Raw genomic sequence first — 12,536 nt, 5'->3', positions numbered from 1 at the left:
CCAGGCAGGCACGTCATGTACACAAGCAAGAGCACAGGTGGACAAAGAGCTGGAAACGAAGCCAGCCAGAGACCGCGTCAGACTAAACTAAACTTTCTCTCCTTTGTTATCGATCGATGCATCCATTCCTTCCATTGGTCGCTCCAATGCAGAGATCCCACGATGCCGTTTTGACTATTTCTCCCGCACGTACGTACGTAGTACGTGAAATCGGGCAAGATCCGTCTCTCTATATAACCATGTTCGAGCACTCGTTCTCCTCACACCCATCGCTCAGTTCAGTACTGTACCTACAAGGAACCAAAGAGCTAGTTTCAGTTTGAGTTAGAGTGCTCGACTCCATGGCTTCCAATGCGATGTTTGTCATGGCGGCGGCGGCGGCGATCGCCTTCCTCCCCTTGCTCGCCTCCGCCACCGTCCACGTCGTAGGTGACGGTAGTGGGTGGACCCTCGGGTTCGACTACACCGCCTGGTCCGAGAGCAACCAGTTCAGGGTCGGCGACGTACTAGGTGCTCAATCAACTCCACATCTCCTTCGGATTCATGCTCTGTTTGCCCACGAAATCTTTCAGTTTCTTGATCATGTCATGACCAAGGGTTGCCACGCTCTTGCAGTGTTCAAGTACAACAAGGCCAACCATAACGTGGTGGAGGTGAGCGGGCCGGACTTCAGGGCGTGCAACAGCGCCAAGGGCCTCGGCGCCTGGAACTCCGGCAGCGATCAGGTCCAACTCGCCAGCGCCGGGCGGAGGTGGTTCGTCTGCGCTGTAGGCAGCCACTGCGCTATGGGCATGAAGCTCAACGTTACCATCCTCGCCGCCGACGCGCCTTCGCTTGCCCCTGCGCCGGCACCGTCCTCGTCTGCTCACAATACAATCCTCGCCGCCGACGCTCCTTGGCTTGCCCCTGCACCGGCACCGTCCTCGTCTGCTCACAATACAGTCCTCGCCGCCGACGCGCCTTGGCTTGCCCCTGCACCGGCACCGTCCTCGTCTTCTCACAATACAATCCTCGCCGCCGACGCTCCTTGGCTTGCCCCTGCACCGGCACCGTCCTCGTCTGCTCACGATACAATCCTCGCCGCCGACGCTCCTTGGCTTGCCCCTGCGCCGGCACCGTCCTCGTCTTCTCACAATACAATCCTCGCCGCCGACGCTCCTTGGCTTGCCCCTGCACCGGCGAAGTCCTGGGCTGCTCACAAGTCCAGGCGGCCCTTTGTTACCAAGTGGTGATGACCTGCCGGCGCCCCTGTACCAAGTGCCGACTATGTTGTTCGTGCTTTTGCTAGTCACGTCGTGCACGGTGTGATCCGTCCCACTGTTCGGTTCGTGCAATTTTTCTCCATTCCCACATAATAATTGGACTGCTGTCCAACACAAGCAATTGATTACTTTTTAGAATAACCAGACGCAGTCGATTGGCCTTAGATGTTCGTTGTTTTACATTCATGTGTACCACATTTTGTACTCAACTAAATTAAGTTTATACGTACGCATCACAGTTTAACCAGCCTATGAACTAAACTCTCCGGGGGGTGGGGGGGGGGGCAAGTTGATAAAAAAATAGTCTAGTGCAAAAAGTTGTACTCCCACTATAGAGAAATATAAGAGTCTTATAACAGAAATATAACCGTGTGTATACCTGGCCATTCCTCGGGCCGGGCCGGGCCAACCAAAGCCCGACGCAAAAAACCCAGGCCCAAGCCCGGCTCAGCCCGGCCGTCGGGCCTAAAAATCCGGCCCATCACACTAAAAGCCCGTCGGGCCTCGGGCCTCGGGCCGGGCCTCTTCCTTAAATGGCGAAATCGACGGGCCCGGGCCCGGCCCAGCCCGGGCTTCGGGCTCAAAACCTAGGCCCGAGCCCGGCCCATGGACAAGGTCGGGCCAGGCCGGGTCGGGCTTTTTCAGGCCGGGTTGGGTCGGGCCGACCGGGCCGGGCTGCCCATGGCCAGGTATAACCGTGTGTCTATATCCAAATCACAAACCATTGTTACTATTGGGTTTTTTACGTTGAGATCTTCGAAACTAGACCCTATCCCTATATTAACAGGTTTAGACCTTTTTTCCCAAAAAAACCTGAAATAAAAAAACTGAATCAAGAAAAGACCAGACACCGGAAAAAAGCAAAAACAAAAAAGAGGAACAAAAAACAACGCAAAACCAAAAGCAAGGAAGCACAGTTTGCTTTTCACCTTTTTTACGGAAGCACAACTATGCTTCACCTTAAAGTATACACACGCTTTTCACTTTTAAGAAAGCACATGTGTATTTCACACGAAAACACGATTATGTTTCACCGTGAAGCTTTCAGAAAGTGCACTTGTGCTTCTCACGGAATCGCAGTTGTGCTTCTTTCCATTTTTCGGGAAACACGGTTGTGCTTCACCGTGAAGCATAATTGTGCTTTTTCACTTTCGACGAGCACAGTGCAATTCATGTAAAAGTACATCTATGAACGGAAGAACACTTGTGCTTCACTATGAAGCACACCTGTGTTTTTCACACGGTGTGCTTCACACGAGAAAATTAGAAAAATAAATTTTCTTTTTGAGGAAACATAAGAAAAACCAAGTAAAACTAAAAATCCCCCAAAATCAAAAACGCGTGCAACTTAAAAAAAAACTGTGCTCCCACGGGAGCGCCTAACACGTGACACGTGCCGCACTCCCCATGCTGCTTGCTGGGGTTTTCGTGCGGAATCTATCGCTTCTTATGGCAGGTGGACGATGGTTGCTAGATGTACCATATGAGCAAGTGGGTTGATATCTTCTTTCCTAGGGACCAACGTGATCCAGGTATTCTTGCATCTCGGCATATATTTCTCTTAAGAGTGCGCTTAAGCACACTATACTGCTATATAAGGAAGCAAATGAGTTTTACAAGATGGCAACAAAATAATCACAAGATGATTGTTTGTGCCAACACAACACCCATACAATAAGAGGGGAGTTCTCTCTACTGCTATATAATGATCTCCCATGCGCCTCCATACACATCATATGACCAGAGAAGTTTCATTGGCCTGCTGTGCTGTGTTGGCGAACACATGGACATTCTATTATTTCCATAGGCTCGAGGAGGCCAACATAAAGAGAGAGTCAAACTCCCTTCTCGTTGCTTTCGAACAGACGCCACATACATGGATCCCCAGTCTAGCATCCTATCGAGAGTGCTAGACACTCCCGCCATAGGAAAAAGCTATGCAATACAGGCCCACCAAATGTATCGAGCATTAATGCATCAGATAAGAATATGGTCCGGTTTGTCCTGATTTTGCAGTCAAAGATAACAGGTATTCTTGCATTCGGACGTATGAATGTGACCCTTATGCTGAGATCATAGGGAGGGCTCCTAGTTTTGGAAGTCCCTACAGTCAATCAAGCATGAGATTCGCCTTCCCTCTTCTGGCTGGACCCATAGCTTGGTATGGTCCCGCACGCTTATTCCCTTGCTTTTTTTGCGATTTCCTCGAACTCAATGCTTTTGGTTCCCTCAACTGCCCATAATGAAAATTGAAACATCTCGTTCTGACAAACATTTGGGTCTAACGAGCTCCTTGCTTGGGCTGAATTGAGTGAGGCTCCCCCTCCGGTTCTGACAAACTCTCCGGATACTATCTTTGGGCACCTAGCCTCGTTGGGGACTTGGCGGCCTATGTCGTGTGCCGATGCTGGCATGGGCCACTCCTTTGTGGAAAGTGCCGCTTTTGCTAGAGATTAAGATCTTTGTTTGGCAGTTGTTGCGCCGTAACTTCCCCTCGGGGATGGAGGTCTCCAAGCGGCATGGGCCGGGCGATGGTAATTTTCTGTGTGTAGTGTCTGAGTTTTGGACCCACATTGTCTTCTCATGTCCGCAGCCCGTTTTCTAGGAGTTTTGTCCATAAGGCTCTAGGCCTAAATGGCAGGCCTCAAATCATGGATAGTTCCTGTAAACCCAGTCCAACCGTACCGGTAGGAGGAGACGTCTCTTCAAGCGAGTGTTCGCAGCGATGGTCTAGACCCTATGAACAACGCGTAACAAAATGATGATTGAGGGTGTCTTTTTGCGACGTGCACTGGCACTCGCTTACTAGACAGCGGAACATCGAGTGACTTGGCGGGATTATCAGTGCGGGCTCCATATTGCATATCTTTTAGGCATTATACAATGCAAGGTGCTTAGAAAAATATAAACCATATTTTCTTAAACACCAGTGCTTATTTGTAGACGGCAGACGCTTAATTAAGCACCCCTGCTGTAAAGATAAGCATGGATATTTGAGAAAAAAACATGGTTTAGTTTACCAAGCATCTCCCCTAAACACTTTACATTGTACAAGGCTTTAGCTGGTGCTTGGGCGGCTCCGCGTAGCTATTGTATTAACCTTTTCTTTTCCTTTTAGGCATATTTGTGATACTTCCTCCATCTCAAAATAAATGTATTAACTTTAATACGACTTTAAAGCAAACTTATTATATTTTTATGTTATGCTGGAACTTGTTGTGTGGTGGTTTGCTATATATGTAAAATCGAGGTGAACAAATGTTTCAAGACTCGCGGTACAAATTCCTATATCTCCGAAATCTAAACTCTAAACTAATATTTACAAAATTTCGATATCTCCGAAGCCTAAACTAATATTTACACGTTCCAAGGCCTATAGCAAATACAAAGAAGTTTGATCGATTCTATCCTCGAAGACGCCATGACTAACTGCTTGGTCGGTTCATTGTTGATCTGGTGGTTTCCTGTGGGCTTCAGATCCTTCCGGTCATCTTGTCCGCAACCACGAGCGGGTTGTGCTTGGCGATCTGCTCCTGGCCGGCGGCCTTGTAGTCGAATCCACAGTCGTGCTTCTCCGAGTAGCGGTGCACGCTGCAGAAGGTGCCCTCGCAGCGGCAGCGGAACCCCAGCAGCCCCACCTTCTTGCCGCACGCCGCGCACCGGTTCGCCGGCACCGCCGGCTGCTTCGCGGGCGTCACGGCGGGGTCAACCGCCACGGCGGCGGAGGGGGCGGCCGCACCATCAGAGGACGGGACGGCGACGGTCATCCTGGCCTTCTTCGCCGGCGGCGGCGCGGTCGAGCCAGCAGGGTCGATGAAGTAGACGCTCCCCGCGGCCGCGGTGTCGGCGGTGGCGGCGTGGACGTGGTCGCGGTAGCACTTGGAGCACATGTTGCCGGTGGCGGCGGCGCCGAAGAAGCCGCAGCCGTTGGCGCACAGGCCGGCCGTCTCCTCCTCCTCGGTGTACTTGCGCTTCTGCGCCGTCGTCGCCGCCGATGCGTCGTGCGCCATTGCTAGCTTACTTACTCCAGTAACACGACACGTCCGCGTGTGTGTATCGGGGCGCCGAGATCTGCGTGCGATCGGGGTTGGTTGCGTTTGATTGATGGGCTGGGTTGCGCGTGGGTGTGGAACCTTTATAATACGGGCGACCGTGTGACCGACGCGCGCGGTGCTGATCATAGTCCTGGCAGGACTCGCATCAGTGCCCGAAGCGGCCAAGCAACACGTACGGCTCCCGGTGTCGGCACGATAATAACACTGAACCGAGCGTCAGTGCAACGCAACAAGGCAAGACGGGTTAGCGGCGGAAGTACGGTCTACGTCGGTCGGCATAGTTTCTCTTTTTTTACACTCACTCGGTAGCGTGCGCTCTTATGCCGTTTGAGATCAGGTGCCCTAAGGATTACAAAGATACTACAAGGAAGTTTCATCAGTTGTCGCCTATATAAGGAAACTAGGGCAGACACACGTACGAGTTTGGGCTATCGTTTCCTTTCTTCGTGAATTAGAGGCAGACACGTACGCAAGCGCGCAATTAGGGCTATCGTTTTCTTTCCTTTCGTGGAAGAAGAAAGACGATCTTGTTTTACTTTTTTTAGGGGTAAACCAAGTTTTATTCATCAAACACCATAGAAATTGGGATATTTTTTTATTTGCAGGAAATAAATTGGGATAGTTTTGGTCATGGGATTGGCCAAGCCAGACATGACGTCCCAGACCTAACGAAAGTGGAAACTTGGCTAAACTATGTGCTTCAACATTGACATCACAACCTTCAAAATTAAAAATACAGTCAAAAGACAACACATGTAGCTTGTTCTCGCTAATAATTGCTCCAATGTTTCCTCGCCCACCTTTCTGAATGTCCGCAATCACCTGTTTAGCGTCAGAAGCAATGACCGGACGATGGGGGTGAAGATCTTGTTTTACCTAGTGCGACCTACAGCCTTTCGGCCCATCCTCTGGCGGCTCCCCTCCACCAAGGACACAAGGGCGGGCCGGCAAAATCCGAGGCCCTGTTCGAAACTAAAAAATGAGGCCCTATCTCACTAGCGTGATCTGTAACTAAGGAGGCAAGAACCGATCTTAATGAAGTAACAATCCTTGCCAAAAGTTAATTAGAATTCAGAAATTAGGTGTAGGACTCGAGGAGCCAAAGTTAATCAGTGGGACTGCGGCCGGCTAACTGTTTTGGCGAGAGAAACGTGTTGAGTATATGAAGTAAATCAGAAGTGGTAGGCTCGTTGCCCCGCTTGTCACCGTGTCGCCCGTCGTGAATTTGGAGCTGGATGCGATCGATTTTGATAAGTTCTGGATGCGTCGTCTCGCCTGCGCCCTGCCTTTCCCTTGATGCGCCGTCTTGCCTGCCTTCCTATGGATTTTAATTTGAAGGAAGCCTTCCTTTGGATGCGATCTATCCGACGATCCCGTTCGGTTTCTGATCCATGAAGCATCGAGCAGGCGGCCTAGGAGGCCGGGATGCTTGACTACATGGAGTCAGAACGTGCCATGGCCCAGCGCCATGCGCGGCCCAACGCTCGGAAGAAATATAATAGGCCTGTATAAAATTTTAGGGTCCCCCAAAATTTATGGGCCCTGTGCTAGCCACACAGTTTGCACACCTATGGGCCCGGCCCTATGAGGACTTCTTGATCGTCGGTGATGACATGGTCACCGGATCTCACACTTGCAGACCTATGTAGCTCTAGGTTTAGGGTCTTCGTATGTTAGGTTTGTTGCCGCACCACATCTTCGCTCTGACGACGGTGACAACAACACTAAATAAAGGAGTTCCAAATCCTTTTCCGATGTGGTGTTCTGCTATGTGGTCAATGATGGATCCGAGTGCAAGATTGTTCAAGCGGGGATGGCGTGACGGGGACAACATCCTTGTGGTGGACTTGTGTCCTCAGGCTCAGCCGTTGCAGCGTCGTTCGCTCTGGCATTGGCACGAAGTATGAGAGGTTGTTTAGGAATAGGTGTCAGTGGTGGTCTATGTCTGCAACAGCTCGAAGACATTCAATTCATAATTGAAGGCTAGCGGGTCAGGTTTCCTCCTTTGAGGTTGTGTCACGGGGGTCCCAAATCTAGAGTTCTATGGCGTGTCTTGGGTGTTGTCCCAGCCAGATTCTTTCAAGGCAGGGCTTCACCTTCGGCGAGCTACTTTGGAGGTCCACAGGGCTACAGATCAACAATGGAGCTGCCTCGAGCTCGGCTGAAGAGGTGCTCTATCCCCTTTTTCTTAGGGGGGTCCCCGTGGTGGTGCCAGAGGCGGATGATAGATGTTGGTAACATGCACAGCGGATTATTCGGTATTGATTGTAATTTTCCTTCTTGTTTAGGGGTCCTTTGGGCTAAAGAAATCATTATGTTGTCTTTCCACTTTGTCAGGTTGGTGTCTATGTGGCTTGTACTTTTCTCTTTATTATATGAATGAGATGTGTATTGTCTTTGAAAATAATATATAAAGAAATTCCCGTGGATTATTGTCGGGGAAACTGATCCACCAACACCTATGGGGACCGGGCCCCTTTTGGTTCGGAGGGGGGCGGAGGCCGCACAAAGAGCGGATCGAGGCAGTACACGCGAGCAGTTTTACCCAGCTTCGGGCCGCACGGATGCGTAAAACCCTACCGCTGCTTGTTTGTGTGTATTGAATTCTTGCTCAGGAGCGATGGACGCTGCCAGACCGAGCGTGAGAGTGTTTCTGATGTTTCGAATGAGTCGAAACCCTTCTACGTTGCGCTTGGGCCTCCTTTTATACTTTCAAGGGGTCACCGACAGGTGGCAACGTAGACTAGAAGGGTAAAAATGGAAAAGGATGGTGTAGGTGTAGCTACCGCTACTGTGGACACAGTGCACCCTACCTAACTCTGACGGCAGGGGACAAGGTCATTGAATGCCCGTCTGAGTTGCCTAAACAGTGCAAAAAGTGACCGTTAGGAGCGCCACCATTTGCCACGATGGCCTTCTCTTCATCTCCGCTTGCCACCGCGTACCCCTGGCTGCATAGGCTCCCGCCACGCGCCCCTGAGGAAGCCTCATGGCGACACGCGGGTGGGTGCGCTGGAGCGTGGGTACAGAGTGGCAGCGGGCCCCCGGCGAGTACCTTGTCGGGGTCGTCGTCTTGTCGAGTCCAGAAGCTTGTCGCTCACCGGACCTTGCCGGGACGTGCGGTGCATCGCGGCAAGTTTCTTGAAGTGCCGTGGTTGGCCTTCCCGGCAAGCTCCTCTTGCCGGGGCCTTGTCTCTTCCCGGCAAGATCCTCTTGCCGGGGCCTTGTCTCTTCATCTTGAATGCTTTGTTCTTGAATGGCTCCAAAGGAACCCACGGAGGACTCTGGCGGTCGTCCGGCAAGCCTTGCCGCGCGGCGCTGCAACTGCCCGTGCACAAGTTCGGGATACTAGGGTACCCCTACTCTAGTACACCGACAGGAGCCCCCGGGCCTGGGCCACACACGGTGCCGAGCGCTGTTGGGCCAGGCCCAAAACAGGGCACGGGCACGCGCGGAGCCTGGGTTATGCCGAATCTAACTCCGTATCCACCGCGCCCCCCGTAACGGCACGCGTCAATCGCGGAGTCGTGGGAGAGATCGTGGGTGGTTGTTTATTTGGAAGGCCGAAATGTCCGCCCCGTCCCTCTTTATAAGCAGGGGAAACAGGGGCATTTCCCCCACCTTCGCCCTTCGCTGCTGCAATCTCAGAAATCTCCGCCGCCCTCCTCCGCTTGCAGAGTTGAAAGAGGGCAGCGCTCCGCCCCCGTCGCTGCCGCCACCACCAGCGCCGTCGATCTCCCCCACCGCCTCCGCCATGCCTCCGAAGCCCGGGAAGGGGAAGGCCACGAAGGCCGCGGCCGCGAAAGCTGTGAAGTCGACCGAAGCGCAGCGGCTTGAGGCGCTGCGGAAGGAGCGGGCCACTTTCCCCCCCCCGAGCTCTCCGCGAAGGAGCTGAGGGAGTGGTACTATCTCTTCTGGTCGACGGAGACGCGGGCGCATCCGCGCACGAAGGTACTCTCCGCCGTCGCCTCGCAAGCAGCTCCAGTTGGCGGATATCCTTTCTTCGCCGTGTTCTTCTACTGCGGGCTCTGCCCGCCATTCTCTGATTTCTTTTGCGACGTCATGAACACCTATGGACTCCACCTCCTTGACTTCACCCCCAACGCCGTTCTGACCATGGCAGTTTTCGCCCATCTATGCGAAAACTTTGTCGGAGTCCACCCCAACGTAGCTCTCTTCCGCCATTTCTTTATGCCTCGTGTCGAGAGAGGGGAACCTCTTGCCGGCGGGATCGCCTGGATCTCGCGGGCCGGCAAGAAGGAGACCTATCTGGAGGGGGAGCTCCGCAGCAAGTGGGACGAGTGGAGAGCAGATTGGTGCTGGGTTGTAGAAGAGAGCCCGCAGCCGTTCACCGCCCTGCGCCAAGCCCCAGCAGTGCGTGGCAATGACTGGAGCGCTCTGTCCGTGGACGACGACAAGCTGAAGATCGCCACCACTCGGATCTTGCGTCTCAGGCTTGCCGGGCTGACTGTAGGAGCTGTCGGCGCAGATTTCCTTCGCCGGCGCATCGCCCCTCTGCAGGCGAGGGGGAGACCCGCCTGGGAATTTGGAGGCCCGGCAGATATCATGAGGTTGCGCCCAGGCCTCAACTTCAATTTCACCGTCATAGAGTTGGACGGGATACTCAAGGAGATATTCAAGCACGACCCACAGCATCCCGAGTGGTTCAGGTTGCCGGCAGGCGTCGTTCCTCTGTGCAACAACTCCTCGCGCGACCGCATCTGCGCCATGATGCCGTTGTGTGATTCGCACGGGATCGCTCCAACTTGGCAAGAGCCTGCCGGAGACGTTGTGCAGCAGTTCTTCGACAGCCTAGTGGAAGTAGCGGTCAATGCTGACGACAAGAAGCTCCTCACCCGCGACACCACCGATCAAGAGATGGAACGCATCGCCACCAGGGCGGAAGAGGCGGCGGCAGCCGCAGCCGCGGGTGAATTTGGGTTCACGGTGGAGGAAGCGGACGCGGCATCGGCGATGAGTCTTGCTGAGCGGGAGTGGCCCGAAGACGAAGAAGAGCTTGCCGCGCCCGACGCCGAGTTGAGTGAGCCCGCCGAGGGTGCGAGCGGCCCGCCATCTCCGGGGAGCTTGCCGGGAACAGGGCCCGGAACGCAGCCCCCAGTGCAGCCAAGAAGGCGCCTCCGCAGGATCGGGGACGCAGCAGGGCGGCAAGCTGGTCAACAGCCGCAGCGCCGCGCGACGCGCTCCGCCGCGGCAAGTACGGTTGCCGCGGGTGCGCCTCCCGCCGCAGTGGCAACTGGGGCGGGGTCATCTCGGGCTGGCGCCGCAGTCCCCGCCAAGCGGCCAAGGGATCCCACCCCTCCACCTCGTCGCGCCGGAGGTGGGCCGAACTTCGACCTCTCCGCGCTCAGCTCCGACGAGGAAGAGGAAGAAGAGTAAGATTCCCTTGTTGTTCTTGTAGTTCTTCAACTTGCCATTCCTGTCTTGCATCTGATCTGACCCACCCTGGACTCTCCCTTTTCAGGACTCTGGCCCAGAGGGCGGCGAAGAGGGCCAAGGCTCAGGTGGTGGTCATCGAGGACGAGCCCACTGCGACGACAGGAGGCGCGCCCGAGACCACCTTGCCGGATCCGGCCATCACTTCGCAGAGCAGCCCCCAGCGCAGCCCCCAGCGTAAGCATATGGTTTACTTTCTGCTTCTGGGTGCGCGTGGTTGCTCTTTTCCTTTGTTGACATCTGATCACTGGTTTGTTTGTGCAGGAGCAGAACAGCTTCATCAGGAGGGCGTGGTGATCTCCTCCGACTCGTCGTCTGCTTCGACTACGCCGCCAAGGGCGGACTCCCCGGCAAGGGAGCGTTCTCCGGTAAGGGAGGAGCCTCCGGCAAGGGAGGAGTCTCCGGCAAGGGACAACGCTAACGATCCGCCGGTGGTGGAGCTTATGACAGCGGATCCCAGCACAGGTAATCCTTCCTGCCCGAAACTTTCTTTGTATTCTTCTGCTGATTTTTCTTCTTGAGTGCTTGTTTGACTTCTCATTCTTCTCCGGTCGTCAGGTCCACCCTCCGCGGATCCGATGGAGACCGAGGCGGGCGGCGGAGAGGACGCGCGCGGCAACACTGATGATGCCGCGGCCGCCGAAGACGGAGCTGGTGCCGATGTGCCTGCCGGTGAAGAGGCCGCCAAGGCTGCCGCCGAGGAAGCTGGCGGGGGATCTGGCGATCGCACTGACGGCCCTGAGGCCGCAGGAGCGTCAGGCGCTGCACCGACCGCCGATCCCTCCGCCGCTGCCGCAGCGTCAGGCTCCGAGGAGCCCCAGCCCGGCGCCTATCTGAAGGCTGGCGAGGGCATCTTCATCAAGCTCCCTTGGGCGTCAAGCTCCAAGGCGCCGGTGGAAGGAGAAGTTTTGGATGGGGAGGTGCTCGCCTCCGCCGGGTTGTCGATCGTTGACGCGCCGGGAAGCAGCAGTGACGAGCCCGAGGAGGAGCGGCTGCTGCGGAGGCTGCTGGCGCTCTATCGCGCCCGTCAAGTCAAGTTGGAGTCCCGGGAAGCGCTCGTCGCGAAAGCGAGCGTGGATATAGAGAAGCGCGCGGAGGAGCTCCGGGGTTTTCGCCAGGAAGCTCTCCGGGCCTTGGCGGAGGAGCGGGAGCAGCTTGCTGAAGAGCGGAAGGCCTTCCTCCTCGAGAAGGCCGAAGCTGAAGAGCAGCAGCGGCTCACCGGCGAGAAGCTGTACGCGCGAGAAGGCGAGCTGGCTCAGCGGAAAGTGAACCTCGACAGCCACGAGGAGGAGCTTGCCGCGCGCGAACGGGCACTTGGCGGGTCGCTCCAAGAGGCAAAGGATGCGGCTGCGGCTGCCGAGACCGCCAAGAAGGAATTGGAAGTAAAGGTGGCGCAGCTGGAGGCTGATCTGAAGGTGGGTGGCGAAGAGCTTGCCGCGCTCAAGCTGGAGCGCGAGAAGGACGCCCTTGCCCACGGTGAGCTGCAGGGCCAACTCTCCGAGAAGGGCAAAGAGCTGCGCGCCGCCAAGAATTCCAATGCTGATCTGGAGCTGAAGCTGGCCACCCTGACGGAGACGTTGGACGGCGCCAAGAAACGGGAGGCGGACTTGAAGAAGGACATCAAGGCCAACGAGGCGCTGCTAGCGAGGGCCGCCGAAACCCAGAATCTTCTCAGAGATACTGTGGCGCTCTGGACGGAGGGCCTCGTGAACATTGCTGCAGTCATCGAAGAGGAGCTGGTGCAATTGGGGGTGGAAGGCTTCGG

The 12,536-nt window shown here is 55.1% G+C and overlaps 2 protein-coding genes across 2 annotated transcripts; one reads left to right on the top strand and one right to left on the bottom strand.

Moving 5' to 3' along the window:
• The first annotated feature begins 292 nt into the window (after positions 1-292).
• Positions 293-1,232, top strand: LOC123101636 (blue copper protein 1a). The gene is made up of 2 exons (XM_044522996.1): positions 293-510; positions 616-1,232. Exons 1-2 carry the CDS (start codon positions 342-344, stop codon positions 1,230-1,232), a joined length of 786 nt encoding a protein of 261 aa, XP_044378931.1. The 5' UTR covers positions 293-341.
• Positions 1,233-4,507: 3,275 nt separating this feature from the next.
• LOC123107962 (zinc finger A20 and AN1 domain-containing stress-associated protein 7) lies at positions 4,508-5,407 on the bottom strand. The gene has a single exon (XM_044529837.1). It carries the CDS (start codon positions 5,270-5,272, stop codon positions 4,736-4,738), a length of 537 nt encoding a protein of 178 aa, XP_044385772.1. The 5' UTR covers positions 5,273-5,407; the 3' UTR covers positions 4,508-4,735.
• Between the last annotated feature and the right edge of the window lie 7,129 nt (positions 5,408-12,536).

The sequence above is a fragment of the Triticum aestivum genome, chromosome 5A (genome assembly GCF_018294505.1).
Source record: "Triticum aestivum cultivar Chinese Spring chromosome 5A, IWGSC CS RefSeq v2.1, whole genome shotgun sequence".
Lineage (NCBI taxonomy): Eukaryota > Viridiplantae > Streptophyta > Magnoliopsida > Poales > Poaceae > Triticum > Triticum aestivum.
The sequence above is the reverse complement of the archived record's forward strand: the minus strand, read 5'-3'. Positions and strand labels throughout refer to the sequence as shown.